Raw genomic sequence first — 20,264 nt, forward strand, 5'->3', positions numbered from 1 at the left:
GCAGGGCGCCAGGACAGCAGCAGATGACATCAGAGAGATACCACAGCAGTGTAAGCTGCTTCAGCAACAGTTGGTACCTACTGATAGTAGTACGTCGGTATAATGGACAGAAGAAGGAGCTGTGTCATGGAGAGGACATGACATTAATAACCCGCGGAGCTAAATTCGACCTCCCCAAGAGAGGAGAGATGGCACAAGAGGCCATCGTGCCCTAAGGTGGGACGGGCGGCTGCCTGCGCAGCTCTGCCCCTCCGTGCGCTCCATCCTCGGACATTCCTCATCACTTTTGAGAACGTTCCTCATTGCTTTCTGTTTCACATGCGGACATGGCCAGCAGGAGTTTCTGGGGCAAATGCATGGAAAGCAGAATAGTTCAGCCAATGCCTAGAGGAAGAGGCACCCCCGTCCCCTGTCCCTTCTCCCCCCAAAGCTCAGCAGTAGGTGCACTGAAGCCCCCTCCCCAGCACAGCCCCCCTGCACTGTGCGCCCCAGCGGCCTCGAGACAGGGGCTACACTGTCTCGAGTGGGAGATGAAACCTCAAGAATTTGAATAAGTGATTCCTAAAAAGCCATGGAACTCAGAGAAATCAAGAGTAAGTGACACCGAATTTTAAAGACGCCACTTCGTTTTACGTGTATGTCACTTCAAGCAGCAGCCAGGTAGGCAGCGCCGGGGCAGGGCTGGGAAGTCACAATGAGTTTCCGTGAAGGCAAACGGTGGTGCTATGCACTCGCTGGGGATCACGTCCACTGCCATTTCAAATGTCACTTAAATACTGTCTGGAGGACTGACATTTGCTTATTTTAAAAGGGACACAGTTAAAATTGTCTCACCATGCAGTCTTCTGCCAAAGAGGTTTTTTTGTGGGTTTGTGTTTTTGTTTTGTTTTTTTTTCCCCCAGAAAGCTGTAAGAATGGGACAAATGAAGCATTTAGAAAATGGTAATGGATGGAGCTGTAATATTTGTGCACCTGAGCGTTCACTGCTTGTGAAAAACTGCAGCTTCACTGACACAGAGCAATCCAGAAATGCAATTCATCAAAGATTATGGATAAAAGCTCATGTGGAGGAGGAATGATTGTCTTCATTTGCCTGTTACTATTACGCACAGCCTCTTTCCAAGGCTGCAATGCAAGGAGATATATAAGTTTATAGTGCTAAGGGGATTTGCTGGGAGTTTGCTTAAAACACACCACCCTGAGCTGTAAATCCTATTTCACATGCTCTTGCCTGTCACATGCCCCTGGTAGGAAGCGAGGAGGCTGCTGGTTACGGATGAGACCATTGCCAGTGATGCTCAGCAGATGGGCCATCTGCCCTCGCGGCCAACACTGACCCACGCATTAGCAGCACGAGCGACCATACGGCTGAGGGAGACAGGCAGTGTTAGCCTGGGACACGCATCTCTCACGATTGCTGGGGGAAATATAAGAAATGTTCTGGGAATAACAAAAAGGCAACTAAAACACAAAGGCAGCAATTGAATTTGCTAAGTTAATACTTTGCAACATATCACTCTCCATACATTAAGCAGAGTTAATAATCAGTTGAAACACGGCTGCAAGTTTTAGATTAGCTGAAAATGTGAAATATTTGCTTAAGCACCCTAACAAAGTACAGTGAATGTCACCAGGAGGTGTGCTTCACAGCGTGCCCACTATCCCAGCTGGTCACCTTGGTGGCTTTCTTGCTGTAAAGGCTGCAGACACAGCGAATTTGGGGACTGAAATAGTCCTGTCCAGCTGAGAGGTGTTCTGCTTCAGGCTGAATTGCCAGGAATTAGAAGGGTGAATGCGAGATGGTGGCTTCAGTCCCCAGCACCTCTCTGCTGAATGCCTTTTGTGAGCCTGGGCTCATCCTGGTGCTTGCCCCAGCACTGCTGGTCCTTTGGGCACCCTGGGCACTGTGGGGAGGGCAAAGGATGCTGGAGGGATCTGTGGGCCGGATCCCCTCCTCACCCGGGAAACCACAAGCTTTGTCACTTGTATGTGCAAATGCAAATTCTCTCCTGTCTTCTCACTTATCATCCATGCTGAGAATGAAAAGGTGCAATTTCATTTCCGTGTTAAGAAAAATGGGCTAGGCTTGGCTTCCTCTTTATTTCCCCCTTCCTCACCCACTTGGATCCACATGCGTGAATTTATGGCATATTCAACCCCTCTTCTTATAAATGCAGATAACCCATTGCCATTTACTGCGTGGGGGGGAGGAGGTCATAGAAAACAGGAAAATGAGAAATCATGAGCAGAATGAAATATAGAAGGGTTTATTTAACCATTTCATATACGAGGGGAAAAAAAGTGGCCATTTAGTTCAAACAGGTTCCACAGAAAGGTAACTTTTTGTGTCAGGGAAGAGGATGGGGCAGGTCCCTGGTGAAGAAGAAGGGAGGACCTCTCTTTTTTCTTTTCCTTTTTTTTCTTCTTTTTCTGGTGAGAAAGAGGGAACTGTCTGCTAGTTGCAATTAAGTTACGGTGATTTGCAGTAGCTAAAGATCAGGCTAATAATACTTATGGATCTTTCAATACTTACACAAATTACAGCTGCAACTACAACTTGGAAAGGAGTGCGCCTTATTTTTTAAGACATCATTTTTTGCTAATACCTGACTGTGTGAGCCAGATGAGCAGCCAAAGACCACTTCTGCAATTTCCCTACGTTAATTCTCTACTGAGTGAAAAGTCTGCAAAAATTCAGAGGCTTCTACAGGAAGAAATACAAACTCCATTGTACCGTTTGCCCACACTGTCCACCCATGAGCGCAGCAGCTCCTGTGAGTAACCAGCACTCACAGCTTCCACATTCTCCCTTTATGTCAAAGCTTGATCTGATGCTGCCTGACTCCTGCAGAGCCCAAGAGAGCCTGATCCTAACCTGCTGGGCCCCCGGAGCCCCCGCTCCCCCCGTCCTGTCCCTGCCCAGGCCCTTTGCCCCCCGGCCAGCTGCCAGCCCAGCCGTGCACACCAGGCAGTAGGGCTGACTGCACTTACAACCACTTTCAAATGGCTTTTGAGGAGCGAGTATCAGTTACTAGCTCTAAGAATCTCAGTAATCAGCAGTCATTTACTGTCTGCTTAATTTGTTACTAAATTCTGAATTTTTACTTTGATTTTGGCATTTAAGAATTAACAGCACTTTTTTTACAAGGCATCCCAGTGACTGTACCTATGGTGTATTTTGTTCCTGACCGTACTGATTTGGAAACTTCTAGGCTTTTACCCCGCCCCCTCTAAAATAGTAAAATATACCAACTGAAGGAAAATTACTCAACATTATCCATTGATGTTGATAAATCTTGTGAACATACGCTGTGCAGAAGAACTATTCATGAGCATGAAAGCACTTCACTTCATAAATATTTATAGGCCTGGGATCTGAAATACTGCTCCTGGGGCCCCAGGGCCCCTGAGGCTTTTCAGCTGGGAGCGGGCGCAGGGCTGGGGTGGGCCAGGGGTTTCAGGCGCTGCCTCTCCAACACGAGCTGCCCGCCGAGCCCGGGCCTAGGTGGGAGCGTGGAGCCTTCCCCTCCCATCACCGCTCTGCTGGGAACCTGGCTAACCAGGGTAACAGCCAGCACGTCGGATTTTTAAGAGTTTCTGTACACTTTTCTTCACAGTTTTATACTGTAAAGGGACCGACGTGTTGGGCAAAGCTGGGTTTCTGGCATCAGCATCGCGGGAGGTGGAAGCGCAGAATGGCCTTAATGGAGACAGGGGGAAACCTGGCACAGGTACACTATAAAGTACCTCTGCTACAGGACAAAATAGCGCTGATCCTTTGATGCTTAATAGCATGGTTTTAAAAAGCTGTTTCCTTCCATTACAAACTATTTATTAGTGATAACATCTTTTGGAAATAAACTAGATACTACTAATTTTACACACACACACACATCTACTTATGCATATAGAAGAAGTCCAGCATTTTCTTTACCTTTGCAGCAGTGTGTAACAGAGAACGAGAAGAAGATTTATAATTAAAACTATCTGATGACATCTCTAGTTGATGATCTCCTAAGAAAAAAATTAACTCTATCCTAGCCGAAACCAGGACAGACTCCTGTACCATCCAAAAAGCAGCATGTGACAGCATGGTCTGGGCTCTCATGCTCCCACCAGAGCAGGTGGCTTTAGAACAACAGCTGATTCTGCACCAAACCCTATTTGTTTTGCCCTTTAGAAACCCGGTTTACCTTAATTGCTGGTATCACCCCCTAACTATTGAGGATAAATCGTGCGTATGAGTGAATTTATAATACACTTACATATACTTTGCATGTAATCGATAAGTGATGCTAGAATGCTTTTTAAAAAGACAGATCTATTAGAAGACAGTCATTATGGTATCAGAAAATATGGTACAGTACCTATAAAATGTATTTGCATGTTGTGTTATATATAAAATACTGAATTGTATTGCTATTTGTTACATACCCAGAAAACATAAATAGCATCAATATTTTTACCAACTAAAGAAAATAATTTAAAATAATTGTCTTCTATATTTGCAATAATGTGGATTTTAAAAACCTTGTTAGCACTTAACCCTTACAGAAACCTCTATTTGTAATGTATAAGCAGTAAGTTTATGGCTGGAATCCCTTATGTGGCACATGCATCTACCTGTGCCGCGAAAGGGCTGAAGGCGCCCATGAGGAAATAAAGCCCTTAGCTGGGAGTGTCTCCACAGGAAGCTGGGGATTGGGAATTTAAGATTTGGGGGACTCCTGTGACAACTGCAGACAATGAAGCCATTCAGCTCTACTCAGCCCAGGCAAATAGTAAGGGATTTTTTGTACTTTCAAAATTAATCTGCAAAAAATGGAGCCTTTTGATGGGAGAAATAGGCAATGGCAGAGTTAAGTGCACCAACCACGGCAGCTGGGGCAGGGCACAGCCCAGGCCTGGGGCTCAGTTCAAGCATCCATCCCCATCCGGACCCCTGCACAAGCAGGTATGGCAGTGGTCCCTTCTGCTGTGTTAGAAAAACATGCCCCACTGCTAAATTCATGGCCAAGTCTTCTGTAGTGTTTGAAAATCATTATTACACAACACAGTAGGGAATAAACCCATCCTGGTTCACCTATTCTATACCACCTCAGCTCTGAAGGGCAATGGAAACAAGTAATTGAAACAGCTCTGAAAGACAGAAAGGTAATAAAACATTACAATCTGTCAAGAACCTGGTTACTCACAAACATTTATTTCTTGCTGCAGATCACCAGGTTACAGATAAGAGATCATCAGCAGCATTAATACGTGACATTTAAAAAGGAAGGGCTTCAAAGCAGTGGGGAACCCAGTCAAGCTGTAAATGCGGTGCTAATGCAGAAAATGCAGGCTGACACCCTGACTGTAACTCGGGCTGCTCCTGAGGGAAAGGCAGCCCAAGGGTGAGAGTTCAGGGCAAGACGTCAGACCCGATCTCAGCCCTGACGAGGAACTCGTAGGTCCTCCGGGTTGAAGGCAGCTGCTAAATCGTACTGAAACATCCATTGGTCCCTTTCCTAGATGACCTTTTCAAGGCATTTTTTAGGAAACATAGCTACAATTAACACTCTTAGAAATCTGTTAAATTATAAATTTACAGCCTTTAGGATTCTACAGTCACTCTCTTGATACAATTAGAATAGGCTGGAAAGGTTGATTTGATTTGACGATGTGTGAGTATTTTACAGTCCCCTTACCTTCAAGATCATCACAGCATTGCTAACACATGCTGGTATTTCCTTGACAGCCGTTCTGACACTCATTTCATCAATTTATTGTATCCCTAGAGTGTGTTCTTGTTTATAACATGAAGGAAACTGGCCATTGTGGAAATCTGTCTTTAGAAAAAGCCATTGACAGAACAAAATTTCCTACATCTGCCTCTACAGATCTGCATAAGGCCATTAAGCTGTTAGTTCCTTGGATGCCTACTCCTTTCCTGGGGGAGGTTTATCTGGGATTTCCAATGACCTAGAAGTCATTGGTGTGTATCAGCCCCACTGCATACATGTGCTGAAGACCACCTGCACGCATGCAGCAGATGCAGTGGGCTTGGGATGCGCAGGACTGGAGGCATGCTCGTAGGTACTCTGCGGGGATTAGGGCTGGCCTTGCAAGCTGGACACAACATGCATGTAAAGGGCGCCCTCACACTTGTGCCACTGTGGAGCAGATGAGAGATGCAAGGAGACATCCTGCTCCCCTGGATTCAGCAGAAAAATTCTGTTTGATTTTAGTGGTGCACAGGAACACCGAAACCCTACAAACAGCAGGAGGATACAGAGCGCAATCCCACGTACACGCAGCCACCCCTACATTAAGCTCTCCAGCACGGCCAGTCTGAAGCTATCCCATGCCTGATCCACCTTCAGGCCAGCACCCCGAGAACCCCAAATCCGCAGGCAGTGGAATTAGCCACTGCAAGGTTTTCCACCCAGGAGTCAGTCTGACCTACAAAATCTGTCTTACACTTGTATTACATTCGGACAGTGTCTCCAGAAGAGCACACCAGGACCTGCAGCTCAATTAACGAAGGCAGGTTGTCCATTATGCTTTTCTGTGTGTGTTCTCTTGTGACTGTTCATATTGCTGACCTCCCGCTGCCACCTGCCCAGCACAGCCGAATCTCTGTCTCTCCCAGCCACTTGCCTCTTCTCTTACCATCTGTAGGAATTAGTAACGTAATGGGAATTTGACATAATTACTTGGTTTGGGGCTGGGCAGGCAGGCACATTGTGTTTCGGTGTCCTTATGACACCAGATTCAAACCAGAAAAATAGAAGTTTAAGACTTGATGACACAACATCCTAGTAGCTAGTAATGCTGAATAAATCAAATATTCATTATTCTCACCTTATCTAACCATAAATCTTCAGAATTGTGACTCTTCCCAATACATCTCAAAACAAAATCTTCACAATAGATTTTTATGCTTCTATACATGCATATTAAAATAGCATTGGAAAGGATACATAACATCCATGATATCAGAGCATCACAGAATATTTCCAGTTGGAAGGAACCCATAAGGATCAGGCTCGTTACCTGAAATCTTACGAATAAAGAGCATGAATTTACAAAAAATTGTACCTCAGCATTGTGAACTAGTCATAAAAAATTAAGTCTGATCTAGCTTTAAGTGGTTTGTTGTGCATCTTGGCTCTCTATGAGAAGTGAAAGGCTGAGGTCCCTGACAGGGACCAAGAAAAGGTTTCTGATAATTGATGCTAGAGTATGCTCAAAAACATTCTTTTTCTTCCTTTGCTATTACATATTAGTATAACAACTTCTCCAAAGGTTTTGACTGCTGCAAGCCTTGCAAATTAATGCTATGTGTATAAAAACGTATTTGTATATATATGTAGGGCTTGTGTACACAAACATATTAATTTACAAATATACTGCATTTTTTTTAAAAAAAGTTTGCTTTATAATAGATTTTGCAGCTAATTAATTCTTCAGGCTAATACTGAGTTTGGTACATTACAAAAACATGTGTCCTTATTATTTACAAGAACTCAGCAAGAATAAAATTAAGGGGAAGAACACTTCAGACTTAATGACAACTGAACCTGCTATGCCTGGGAGTACTTTGGAATATTAATGACTAATGAATGATTATCTTTAAAAACAGCTCTGTGGACCAGACTTTTACAGTTCTGCACCGAGTTGTGCTGAATATGTATTTTGATTATAATTACTGATTTGTTGTTTTTACCGAAGAAAAACCCTGCATTGCTGGTAAGATACAAACGTGAAACAACCGGTCACTGTGGCACGTGTCTGGCCTGTGAGGCATGCCTGGAAATGGTCGGTTTACACAGAAAGGTCTCGGTGGGGATTTCCTCCAAACTCTGGGCTCTGCTGGGAGCATGCCTGCAGTTTTCTTTGAGACAGACGTGGGGTGGGAGCTCCTGAGGGCGAAGCTGGCAGGACACAGAATTGCTGCGGCTGCTGTGCACAAATCTACAGGATGTTTACACTCTGAGAAAGCTCTTTGACACCTGTATGAATTATGCTGTGTGTCAGATACCCCTACAACAAAACAGGAACCTGGGCTTCTTGATTGTAGAGAGGATAAAGAATTATCCCAGGTACTAACCTGTCTGGGAAGCACAATGGAAACTTACTGCCATAATAAAACAGATGGTCTGCTTAGAAGGGAAATCTCAGCAGGTCTCCTTCAAATTGTTTTCCTACTCTGATTTTCTATTCCTACTAGTAAAAAAGTAAATAGCAGCCTCTTCATAAACTGAGACCTCTCCATGATGAAAGAGCTTTCCCAGACGTGCCTCAGACCTGCACTGCGCTGAGACTGTCCTTAAGCACCAGCGCTGCTGTTATTCCTGCCTGAGGACCTCCATCTCACCTCATCTCATCTGTAAATTCAGACTGACGTTGTCATTCCTATGCACTTCAGTTTGTAACAAGCCCTGAAATGTTAAAGCAGAAATACTGTGCAACGAGACGACCTATGCTTTTGTATCAATAGACAATTATTCATCTGCCAGAAATCCCCTTATTATTACTGAGCCAAATTCTACTATTTAATGAAATCAAGAAAGTTTCACAAAATTTATAGCGTAGTAAAAACGAGCAGGCTTTGAGTAATTTCCTCTGTAACTTCCCAGGAATGCTGTTTGCTCAATTGGATCTTCCTGATGGCTTGAATTTCCCCCACGCAGTTCACTTTAAACAAAATGTTTTGGGTTACCCTGCACAGCAAAGATGTGCCAATTAGTATTCTAATAATGTAGCTCATTAGCCTTATCTCTGTACCCCTGTGAAGAAAGCCATTTACAGCCCCTTTCAAAATGCAAGAATATATATATACACAGAAGGCAGCTGATGAAACATTGCAGGGAAATTCAAGCTCCAGTAAACTCATCATCTCCCCCATGGATCATTTCTGCTGATCTTAAAAAAAACCCCAACCTCTTCTGACAACTAAAATACACCAATAAAAAAGAAGAACTTGATTGTGGAATCAATATACAAAGTAATTGAAAGAAAGGTAATTATCTACCAAACAAACAGGTTCCCATGGGCAGATCCAGCACTAGTGCAGAATAAGTGTCCCCACTGGGAGCTTGGCAGGCATTCCCTGGGGGAAGTGCCACCCGCCCTACGGCATCGCACACTCACACATACTATCCACAGCAAAATAAAATATAAAGCTCTGAACATTTGAAATTGGTATTTCTAATTGCTGCCTACAGTAGGAAATACATTGCATGTTCTTAATTGAAAATGTTAAGGCCACTTCTAAAAAGAATTTGCGCTGATGTAAGAAACACAAGGGCTGGAGGATCTGAAAATAGATGGGTTACTGTCCGAGCTGCTTGTCCGTGATGGTCAGCACCACTGACCGTTCTGGGGGGAGAGGCATCTCCCCACGCTCCTGGAGCACATGCCGCTCCGCAGGCGCCAGTCAAACACAGTAACCCTCTTTTAGACAAAGGTCTTCTCTTCACCCTTCTATTGGTGAAAAAAATGTAAATAAACCTCTTTTAATATTAATATTTTCAATGCTTTCATTAAGATTGAAGCAATTAAGATTGTAATTATAGTACTATCTTCGATTACCAACAGGAAACCTTTACAGTCACGAATCAAACTGGATCACCACCCAGATGTGATCCTTCTTCACGGAGGGAATATTTCTTTGTAGGGGTGAGCACAGCACCTGTTTTGGTCATTCTAATTTTACCTGTGTCAGTCTTCAGTCCAGGATCACATGAGTTAATACCTCATGTGTATTTACCAGAAGGAATTTAGTCACAAAAGATATTGTGTGATAGTGATGGCCAACTACTCCTTTTCCTCAGATGTGCACATTTACGGACTCCTTCAGGGACCAGTCTCCAAATTCTCCATTTTACGTATGTGTACACACATGCACACACACACAGAGTATATAATATTTGAAAAATTTTTTAGCTATAACGAGAATAATTGCATCGATACACTGGAAACCACTATCTAACAGCCTGCTCTGTGTCTGGGACAGTTTTTCTTACTAGAACTGCTATTTCCAGCAAGAGCAGAGGGATTATGGCCCACACCGCACAACCCCTGCTAATTTCTGCTACAAAGCGCTGCCCACCCTGACGACGGAGAAACGCAGTCTGTGACACCCTGGGGCTTGGTAGAGTTGGCTGTGGGCAACAGTGTTGTGCTGAAGCTCTTCCTTCGTGTTTATTTAAGTTCCAGGCAGGGCCCAGGGTGAACAGGGCTTTGGGTCTGTTTGTTTCTCTGTCCCCCCAAAGCAAAGGCACTGCAGGAGGCACAGGGAAGGACCAAAATTCCCTCTTTCAGGGGCATGGTTCCCTGCCAGGTTGGGGAAGCAGGACACATCCCCATGACTTCCCATGCTGCAGTTCCCTCTCCCCAGCGCTGCACCAGTGGCCCCAGGGGCCTTTGGGACCATGGTGGCGTCTCCCGAGAGATCGGGGGAATGGTATGGTCAGTAGCCATCTCCTGGGGCAGTGGGTGGGATGGGGCCATGGGTCAGAGGGGTGTGCACACCTCGTGGGGGTGAGGTGAGCAGGACAGGAAGATGGTAGACAGGAAAAAAACAGAGAACAGGGAAAATTATCTTCTGAAACCCAATAGCATCATGTCCTGAACAATTCCAACCTGAGGGACAGGTTTCCTTCTGATGATATTCGGGACTTGCACCTGAAGCCCAAAGGCCTTTTGGCCAGACCTATGAAATGTGAGTCTAATGCTGGGATGTAATTCCCAACATTCATTTAGGATTTGACAGAATGTATGCTTAGACACGTGCCGCTGAATTCCTAAAGTCTGTGCGTTTCAAGTCCAAGCTTCTGCATCAAGGACAGGTTTTCCTTACGCAAACCTGGGCTTCAGTACGTTTCAAATGTTATTTCTTTTGAATAAGCAAATATTAAATAGAGTTATAATAAATGTTGGGGTTTTAATTAAATTAAGATAATTGGGGAAAATTTTTTGGATGCTTAAGCCTCTTGTATAAATCAGGAAAAATTTCTCTTAGTTTAATTGACAGCTTATTTGGAAATACACAAGCGCTATCCCTGGGAGTCTCCAATCTCTGGTATAACTCAAACACGCACTAAAAACTAACGAAGATAACTGCCTACAACTTCCTAACACTGCTTAAAACCACAAAATCATACAATCATAGAGGGGTTTGGGCTGGGAAGGACCTTAAAGATCATCTAGCTGCAGCCCAGCAGCTGGACCCTTTAGTTTCCCTTTGCCTGCAGCACCCTCCAGTGGGGACCCTACCGCTCCGCTCCCCCGCGGCCCGACCCACCCGGACCCCGGGCCCCCGGACCCCCTCCCCGCCCAGCGCGGCGACCCCCGCTCCGGCTGCCCTGGGCTCCAGCTGCCCTGCTGCGCTTGATCCTGCAGGGCATAAATTACACTTTCATGAAACACTTGAAACGGCAGCTTTCTGTGTGCCTGCAGGTCCACGTGTATTTATACAAACATACAACTTTTTAAATAATATATTGTATTATTAAAATTATTTTTAAAAATTTATTAAATTTTATTTATGGGGTTGTCAAACCTAGAGAGTCTGTTTTTCTTAAAAAAATAATAAAATATTAAAGTTATATAAAATTATAATAAAATAATAATCAAAATGTTATTACAGGTATGCTGAAAAATTAAGCAGCTGTAAACTAAGAAAAGCTGGACAAAGGCACCTACTGAGCCTCTGGCCTCCTGTGCCAGTGTTGCCTCCTGCCCTCGCTGCCCCAGCACCCTGTGTCGCTTGCAGCCTGTGTCTCTTGCTGAACACTTCTCCGTTCCTCTCCCATTGCCCCAGAGCATGTCGCAGCACGTGCTGGACTGCACCGAGCATCCTGCTGGGAAAGGCTGGGGCTGCTCCGCACCAGCTCCCACCCACCGCATCAGCCCTCTGCGGTAGCTGGGATATCGTGCCATGCTGCGATTCCCCCTGCGCTTGAGTCCTGCTGAAACACAGACCTGTAGGCATGTTAAAGGGTATAATGATGGTGTTACCCTGAATGCCTCTAATAATAAGCTCACATTAAGATATATAAACTCAAACTCTATAGGTTTGCCAACTCCATGCGTAAGCACGTTATTTTTACTTTATCAAGTGTTTGAAATGCTTCCATGAAGCCAGGTGGAACAGGCTGAGAGCCAGCGCCAATCACCCTCCTGCTGGCGCTCCCAAATGCCTCCCGTGGTGCACAGCCATCAAGCCATGACACGCAGCCACGCAGACGAGCCATGACGTGCAGCCACGCTGGTGAGCCATGACATGCAGCCTCACCGAGCTGCACACTGTGCCCCGCAGCCCAGGCTTGGGGCTCTCCCACCCACCTCTTCAAAGCCACCCAGCTGGTGCATGCGGGGCTCTGGCTGGAGGCAAAACTCCCTGTTGGGTCACTATTTGACCTGCTCAGGAACAGGCTGGGGTGCTGGAGGAAGCTGGCAGTGGTGCTGTGGCCTGGAAGGCCATGGGATCTCCTCATTTTTCACTTAATGGAGATCAATGTTTCTTGTTCAAAGCACATTCTTAGTGAGAAACCCAACATTTACTTGAAATCTAACTTCCTGTTGAGAAGTTGTTGTTTCAACAGACATTTCGGAAAGCCCTAATCACAATCCAAAGCATTTTTATTTCCCTTTTGACTGCATTAAGGTTCTTTTTTGGGTTACTAAATGCATAGATCTCATTGATCTTACCACCCAGGAAACGCCAGCCCCTTGGGGACACTGTGACACTGACAGGCAAAAAGGGTTTGAGCCACTCTCTGAAAACTAGAGCACTGAGCTGCACAACTGCCAGTTCTGGGGAAGAGCATGCATCGCCGAACCGAACCCTGAGCATGGTTACCTCGGTGAGCACCACGTCAGACACATAATTTCCAAGGCTTCCTGTGTGCATCCCTCTCTACCTAAACATCCTGTGTCCAATTGCTTTTAAAAGCAGTAATCTTATCTGGAGCAGCAAATCAATAACCTGCAGCCAAACACCGTAACATCCGAGAGGTGCTCTAGAAGTTCTGCTTAGAAAAAGCATTTGGGGCAGGGGAAGGAAAACTGATAGGATGAAGTACAGAGAGCCAGTTCCTCCTCTGAATCCTTTGAAGCAGAAACAAGTCCTGCGAGAAGCATTAGCCATAAGGGGTATAACAAGTTACATACAAGTTAAAAAGTACTGGGACAGCCCCAACAAAATAAAAAAAAGAAATGGACTCCATATTATATAATAGTGCTCCAATTTGGCCATTTCCTGACTTATTTTATTCCCAAGCGTTTCCACAGGACTGACTGAATTACAGGCTGTTATTTTTGAAAGATGTGAGTATTTCCCCTCATTTTGGGAGAGAATTATGTCAAGCGAGCATGGGACTTTCTGGGCATGACAGACTCCCCCAGGCTGTGGCAGAAGTGACCTCTCACCACTGTCCAGCTGGGTTCTGGTCCCTGTCTAACATCCCTGTATTCTTCAGCATTCTTAAAAAAAGGCAGCTTCAGGCAGTGCTAGGCTGGCCGCTGCTACTGTCCCCATCCTTTGGAGTTTACCAACCAAGTAACTCATCACCAGCATGAACTAGAAAAAAAGTAAGTGGAATTGTGAATTAAAATACTTTTGTGAATACTATTTGGCTTTTCAATCCAAAATTAAAAGTATTTTCATCTACTGCATTTAAATTATATATTTTTTTAAAAGTATCACGGTTGTTTGCTCTTCATACAAATTTGACAGCATATTTCATTAATTCCCTAGTATTTTTTTGTTAAGTGACCACTGATCTAAAAACACAAAGTTAGCATTTGTGATTATATCATACTGAAATTCGATATCTAAATTACTAAAGTAAACCAGAGATAAATAGCGTTTACATAAAGACTTCGTCCAGATTTTTTCTGTGTTATCATCAGAAGCATTTTAACCTGAGCAAGAGAGACTAACAGCTGTGTCAAGGAAGTTACGTAGTATATATAACTGTATAATGGGTTTCTGTTGATCAGTCCATCTTACCTGCCAGGAGCTCTGGTTTCGCTTCCCGCCCGGTGCCTCCAAGGGTGGGCTGCTCCTCCACTGCATCCTGCGCCTCGGGCACCCTGGCTACACCGCACTCCAGGACAGCTGTGGGTGGGAGCTTGTTCTTGGCCTTACCCAACAGCCCCAGGCTTGTGCACTTGTCTGCAGCTCCCATAGAGTGAATCGGACTGAGGGAATTCTTCTGGATTTTCCATCCTTCACCTGTTTTTCTAGAGCGTCCATTTTCCTTCCCGGCTCCTGTACCAGCCTCCTGGGCTCAGGCTCTGCAGTACTTGTGCTTCCTTGCCCCAAGGGGACAAAATCTTCTGTTCCCTCTTGCTGGCTCCCCCAGCCCAGAGCATGTGGATCAGGGATAACGTGTTTTACATTCACTCTTTTCCAGGTCAAACTTTTTGCTGGGACAATACTAAGCATTTTGTCACCATTCAGGGACAGCAAATTATAAATTATCGTGCCATTTTTCTCATCATGCTGCAGGCCACGGTCTACTGAAAACTCCCCCCAAAATTACAGCTTGATTTCCTGAACATAGCTTCACATTTTCCCCTAAAACTGGGCTTGCGGGATATTCAACAAACCATCAGACATACCCCGTGTTATGAAGAAATACTTTGGAACAAAACACGTCCATTTTCATTCACATTTATCTTTTCATGAGTTACTCCTCTGGAACTCTTTCTAAAATCTTCTTTCAAGACAGATTTTTAAATAACTATGAATAACAAATATAAATGTGTGACATATAAAACAGGACACTGTCACTTCTACAGAGAAGCAATTTACTGCCTGCTTAGCAGGGAACCAAAATATATTCAGTTTATCTGAATTAGTATTCCGCTCCTTACGTAAAGCTGAGAGCTATTTCAAGCAGCAGAGCCAGGACTTCCACTGAAAGTTAGTTCAAGCAGCAGAGCCAGTACTCCGGGAAGGAGCCTGTGGCTGTAGGAGAGGGAGGGGTTTTTTGGCTTTTTTCTTTGTCAGCTTAGTTCTAGCTTTCAAAATGCTCAGTCAGAGATTTCAGTGGTGCAGACGTCACCTGTGCAGAAATTTCCACGTACCCTAGTTCTGCTTCAGTCTGAAATGGTCAGAAAGATTGCATCTTCCATCGCCAGTAGCAAAATACAAGAGAGACTTGGGTTTTTTTGAAATGGCAATGTCTCTTTTTCTGTCTTGGTAATCAGTGCTGTCTTCCTGTTAACAACGGTAGAAGCAATTGTAGCTTCCTCAGTAGAGTGAAACTAGAAAAAAAATTAAAACATGGGTCAAATAAAAGTGTATCTGGGCAAAAAAACCAGGCATGAAATTTCTGCAAGGGTTATATTTATAATTATCTGTTTGTATTGTACAACTGCTAAAAAAGGATTTGTGTTATATTCTATTGACATTGATGACTAGTAGGGAATATTCCCCTCAACACCATCTCAACGCCAGCGTGGTAATTTCTGCCATCTCTGGAAGCACAAACGGATTGGGAATTCACCTCCTATTGATGGGGGAGAAGGCGGGATTTAGGCAACGTCTAGGGCCGTTTGGCGTGATGCTTGGTGAAATATACATTTAGAAATGACGTGTTTACCCCCAAACCGTTCTGGTTGCTTAGTCTGAAGGCAGGGCAAGCTAATGCAGGAGGTTCAGCCCGGCTGTAAGCATGGAGACCCCAGCCATGCGGGGAGAAAGGGCAGTGGATTTCCCTGGATTTCCAGCAAGGATCAGCAGGAGCAACCCTGATATGGTCAGAGGAATAAGCACAGACTGGGCATTTACCCTGGTTTGCTAGAAGTTTCTTGCTTTTAAGCCTGCTGCATTTTTCTCTTTCCTTGTCCTTCCCTCCAAAGAAGGAAATTCTGTTTGACAAGTTTTTAGCCTGCTGTGCCTAGGTTTCGCTTTTTTTTTCAAGGCTTTAGAGATTTCTATTTTCGGGTTATCTGGGCGCCCAGGAGACCACCCCCAATACTGCCAAAGCAGCCTGAGCAGCAAGGGGAAGGCTCTGATGCTTTACAAGAAAAGGGGAGACCAGAGGTGGTCTGAGGGCTTACCTTTTGCATGTGGCCTGAAGGACTATGACCAAAGAATGAAAGCTAAAGAGAAAAATAAAAACAAAAATAAAAACTGAAAAGGGGAGGGAAGAGAGGAGAAAATGGAAGAGAAGAAAGAGATTAAGAGTTTACAGTGTGTTTAGCTGAGAAACATGCTGTGGTTACAGAGCGCAACAAAACTCTCAGTTGAAAAGAAATATAAAGTGTGAAGTAAGCTCGGAGGGCTCAGCTCGGCACAGCCAGCGCCCCGAGTCCCTCAGACTGATGAGAGTCACCTCCTGCCCCTGCAGAGCCCAGCCCAGTCACAGCCCAGGGCTCAGAAGGAGTGGGGAGGAAAATAATTAGCTGAATTCCTCTGATACCTCAAAAAAACCCCCAAAACTAACACTGCTAAGGTTTGGGTTTAATTTCAGGTGAAAGTGCAGTTCAGCCCCTGTTGTATGTGAATAAGTTCTCCCACGGCAATTTCATGAGAAATAGATGGTTTCAGATGAGGGTAATTTGAGGGTGAAATTTAACAGTTATGGCTTGACTGGAGGAAGGTCGATGGCATTAACCCTAGTCACAGTGATGGCTGCAGGCAAGGAGAGGAAGGAGAGCCTCCTCATTCCTTCTGGGGAAGGCAGCCCAGTGGCCGCACGTGCCAATGCTGGGGACGGAGGGAGCGAGAAGAGGTCCCTGGCTCCTTCCCAGAGCAGGCCTTGGCCCCAGCCCTCCATCACTGCCTCCCCAGGGCAGACAGAGCCCCACGACCCTGCCGAGTCCTGTGTTTCAGACTTTTCTGGAGGACAACAGAAGGAAAGACTCAGTTCAAGCTGGTAGCCTTTTCTTCTCAGAGGGACGAATGCAAATGCCAAGCGGTTTCCTGGAGTGCTACACACCAGCTCACTGCACTAACAAACACAAACCTTTTACAAGATTGTTTCCTCAGCCAAGGTGAAATGAATATGTGGTCATGTGCACATTCAATAACTGTTTCATCTGCATTACCTTACCTTTTCCTCTAACTCTTTTATTTGTCTTTTTTGGCCTTCAATTCTTTCTTCTAGCTCTTTAATTCTCTGTCAGATTTCAAATAAAAAAATATTTATTAACCAACCAAATACAAATGTACCCAGAAGATGCATTATTTTTGGAGATATAAATCATGTGTGTTGTGCTTCTAAAAAAATAGATTGGGGGTTAAGCTGTAGATGAGTCTTCTGGGAACGTCACTATGCATGACAAATTGATTAAAATCAAAATGCTCTCTTTGCAGGGATTATCGAAGGCAAATCAAACTCTGGTCACAGGACCAGCCATTTCTGGTACAGGTCTATGAGGAAAGGCTGGTGCTCACAAGTTCATTACATTTCCATCTGAGGGATCATCCCACCCCAAATCTCGCCGTGCCCATGCACCAGCACCTACCTGCTGTGCGTGTTGAATGAGCTCCATCCTTTCTCGCAGGATTTGGGCGTCTCTTTCCCGGAGCTCGCTCATCACCTGCCGCTTCCATTGCTCTACAGCACTCTTCAGTTTCTCTTTCTCCTCTTCTGAAAGAAGTTCGGAAATTTTGGCTCCAGCTTCTTGCTGCAGGGCATCATAGAGCATGGCTTCTAATTCCAGAATTTGCTGATCAAAAACAATATAAGGCTGTCAGCTTGACCTTGTCTCTGGTCGGATGAGGATTTTGTGAGGAACAGAAAATCCTACCCCAGTAAGGCAACACAAATGGTAGAGGGTTTTTGTGCTGAGCCTCCCACACAGGACAGTGCAGAAAACAGTCCAGGGGGAAAATACTTCAGGCTGCTTTTATCCCGTGGGGCTCTGAGCAGCACTGGAGCTGGGATGGCTCCTGGGCCAGCCTTGTCTGCCTCTCAAAGATATATGGGTGCCAACTTCTCCTTTCTGGTGATGGGGAGAAAAAGAAGGGCCACGAAGAAGGGCCATCACTTTCTGAGTTACAGATATTTTTTAAGTGTAATGTTCAGTCTCTCAGTTCACCTTCCCCAGCTATTCAGTTCGCAGCAGCAGAGGATACGGCAGCACCTGTTCATACTCCTGCAGGAAAGGAATGACTCCCTTCATGTGCCTGCAGCATTTTGTACCAGCTAGCTTAAAATGCCTGCCATGAAGGCATTTCCAGCTCTTCCTCTGGCAGAGCTGTCAGCTCCAAGAGGCTTTTTGCTCAAAAAAAAAATAATCTATTTGGTAGCTGGGCTCTGTTCCTGCAGTCACAGGCTGCAGAGGCTTTAATGCATTAGGAAATGTCTCTTGCACACAGACGGATGTACCCTCCGGATTTACTGAGACATAGGAGCGTGTAGGAAATGGACTGGCAGTGTTTCCCCGGGGCTGGCACCTTCCTAGGGCAGGTGAGCTTGCCAGACAATGTCTTCTGTTTTAAAGTCCAAGATAAATGCTATTCCTTCACGCAAGCCAAAAGCAAGCCGAAATCTTTTGAGCATGTTTGATACAGAGCAAGAGACAAAGCAGCAATTGATGGCACCTTTGCACACCTTCTCCAAAGCTGGTGGCACTTTGCAAAGCTCTCTGTGGCCTCAGAACATGATTGCAATAGTGCAGTGTGAGCCTTGCAGAGCTCTCCGTGAGGTCAGGAGAACAGGACTGCCGAAACAAGTGCGGCTTGAACCTCTAGGCAGGCTGTTTGAAAACACCGTGGATGTCTGTCGTGATAATTCAGCTCAATTCAAAATCATCAGGTTTTTCCACCCAAGCCTGCTGCTGGTGTTTTCTTACTGTTTTAGCAGAGTCAGGATGGAAGAACACAAGCATTTACAAGAACAGTAACATCGTGGCAGGCGTTATGGATACTGATGATAACTGAAAGACAGCAACCACGGTACCTCTGTGGGGAAGATCAGATCAGATCTGCGAAGAAGATCTGCTTTCACTTTCAAAAATAACACCAGCATCTTAGCTAACACCATAGATGTCTCAACAAAATGCTGTTACTTGAAACATGGATTTCTGTTGGGCTCTAAATCTATAGTTATCCCTCTCTGATTATATTGACCTGTGAAGAAAGGACAGCATGGGGAAATTCACGGCCTCCAGAGCAGCAGTGTCAGGAGTCTGTGTGAGCCAAGTGCATCTTGGAGCAAAATCCCCTGCCAGCAACCAAAGGGAGTGAAAACCATGCAAAAAGCTTAGTGGTTACAGCTGTAATCTTGTTGGCTGTAGTTAGAAGGCAAGATTAGTGGCTCCTCATCTCAAGGGGCACAAAGGAAACACAGAAGTGAAACAAATTACACAAATCAAAAGAGCTTTTGCCACTTGAATCTGAGGGTAGAAAAAAGTTTTCTTTGCTGCTTTTCAGGCTGCATTTGTGCCCAGGAATAAAGCCCATCGCTTTGCCTGGCGATGCTTTGGTGATGCCTTTAAAGAATACATTATTTTATTTAACGTATTCTATAATAAACAACAGAATTTAAAGAAAATGCAAATAACCCTCAGCTGCTTCTGCATGAGCTGCAACACATTCGTTACGCTTGTTCCTTCTCCATGAGCAGTACAGCTAAGGAGCTTGTGGTTGTTGGACTCTCTGGTAAACTTGGGAACCTGGAGCTGGAGATCCATCTCATGGATGGAGAGCAAGCGGCTGGCTGTGAGCAGCAGGGGTGCCGGGTAATGCCCTAATTGACAGCACAGCTCATGTCTGAGCTCTCCTGCAGGCTCCGTGTCATTACCAGGAATTTCAAGCTATGCCATATGATTTTTCCCACTCTGCTGCTGTTGCAAATTTCTGCACACCCAAGTGTGCAGATCTTTTTGGATCTGTTTCAAAACTCGCACAAATTCTGGGGCTTATCTCAGGGCTTATCGCTGAAGATGAATCCTACCAGTTCAGCCTTCGGCTGCACCAAACTGCTGCTCAGAACAGCTCAAGGCTGCAGGAGATAACCTGGCGTTAGGGCTGAGACCACAGGTAAGGTGGGGGGGCTTGTGTAATTTCCAGGGTTTCCACTGTGCATAGATATTGGTTCCAGATATAGCTCAGCATTTGGCAAAGTCAGTCTTAAAAATCATCCTTACAGGACAAAAAGTGTATTGAGTAAAAGCTCCCCCAAATGGTTCGAGATACAAATAGATAATAGGCATCCAGAAAGAGAGGCATAAATACTCACTGCTTCTCAGAAACTGTAACTGTGCTCAATATTTAAATGGAACAGAAAGAATGAGATAAATTGATATGAAAA

General features: G+C 44.9%; 1 protein-coding gene across 16 annotated transcripts in view; it reads right to left on the reverse strand.

Annotated features, from left to right (window-relative positions):
• The window catches only part of JAKMIP3 (Janus kinase and microtubule interacting protein 3), an 89,658-nt gene that overhangs the window by 3,096 nt on the left and 66,298 nt on the right, over positions 1–20,264 (reverse strand). For 10 of the 16 annotated variants that reach the window (XM_037400650.1, XM_037400654.1, XM_037400657.1 and 7 more), the window contains 4 exons: positions 17,473–17,676; positions 17,058–17,123; positions 16,063–16,104; positions 14,003–15,264 (listed from right to left, as the gene is read on the reverse strand). In XM_037400650.1, the coding sequence (XP_037256547.1) occupies positions 15,097–15,264; positions 16,063–16,104; positions 17,058–17,123; positions 17,473–17,676 (480 nt within the window). In that variant the 3' untranslated portion in view covers positions 14,003–15,096. Of the gene's footprint in view, positions 1–14,002; positions 15,265–16,062; positions 16,136–17,057; positions 17,124–17,472; positions 17,677–20,264 lie in introns of those variants that run through there. The other 6 variants (XM_037400662.1, XM_037400660.1, XM_037400661.1 and 3 more) reach the window with 2 other exon arrangements.

This window comes from Falco rusticolus, chromosome 9, assembly GCF_015220075.1.
Source record: "Falco rusticolus isolate bFalRus1 chromosome 9, bFalRus1.pri, whole genome shotgun sequence".
Lineage (NCBI taxonomy): Eukaryota > Metazoa > Chordata > Aves > Falconiformes > Falconidae > Falco > Falco rusticolus.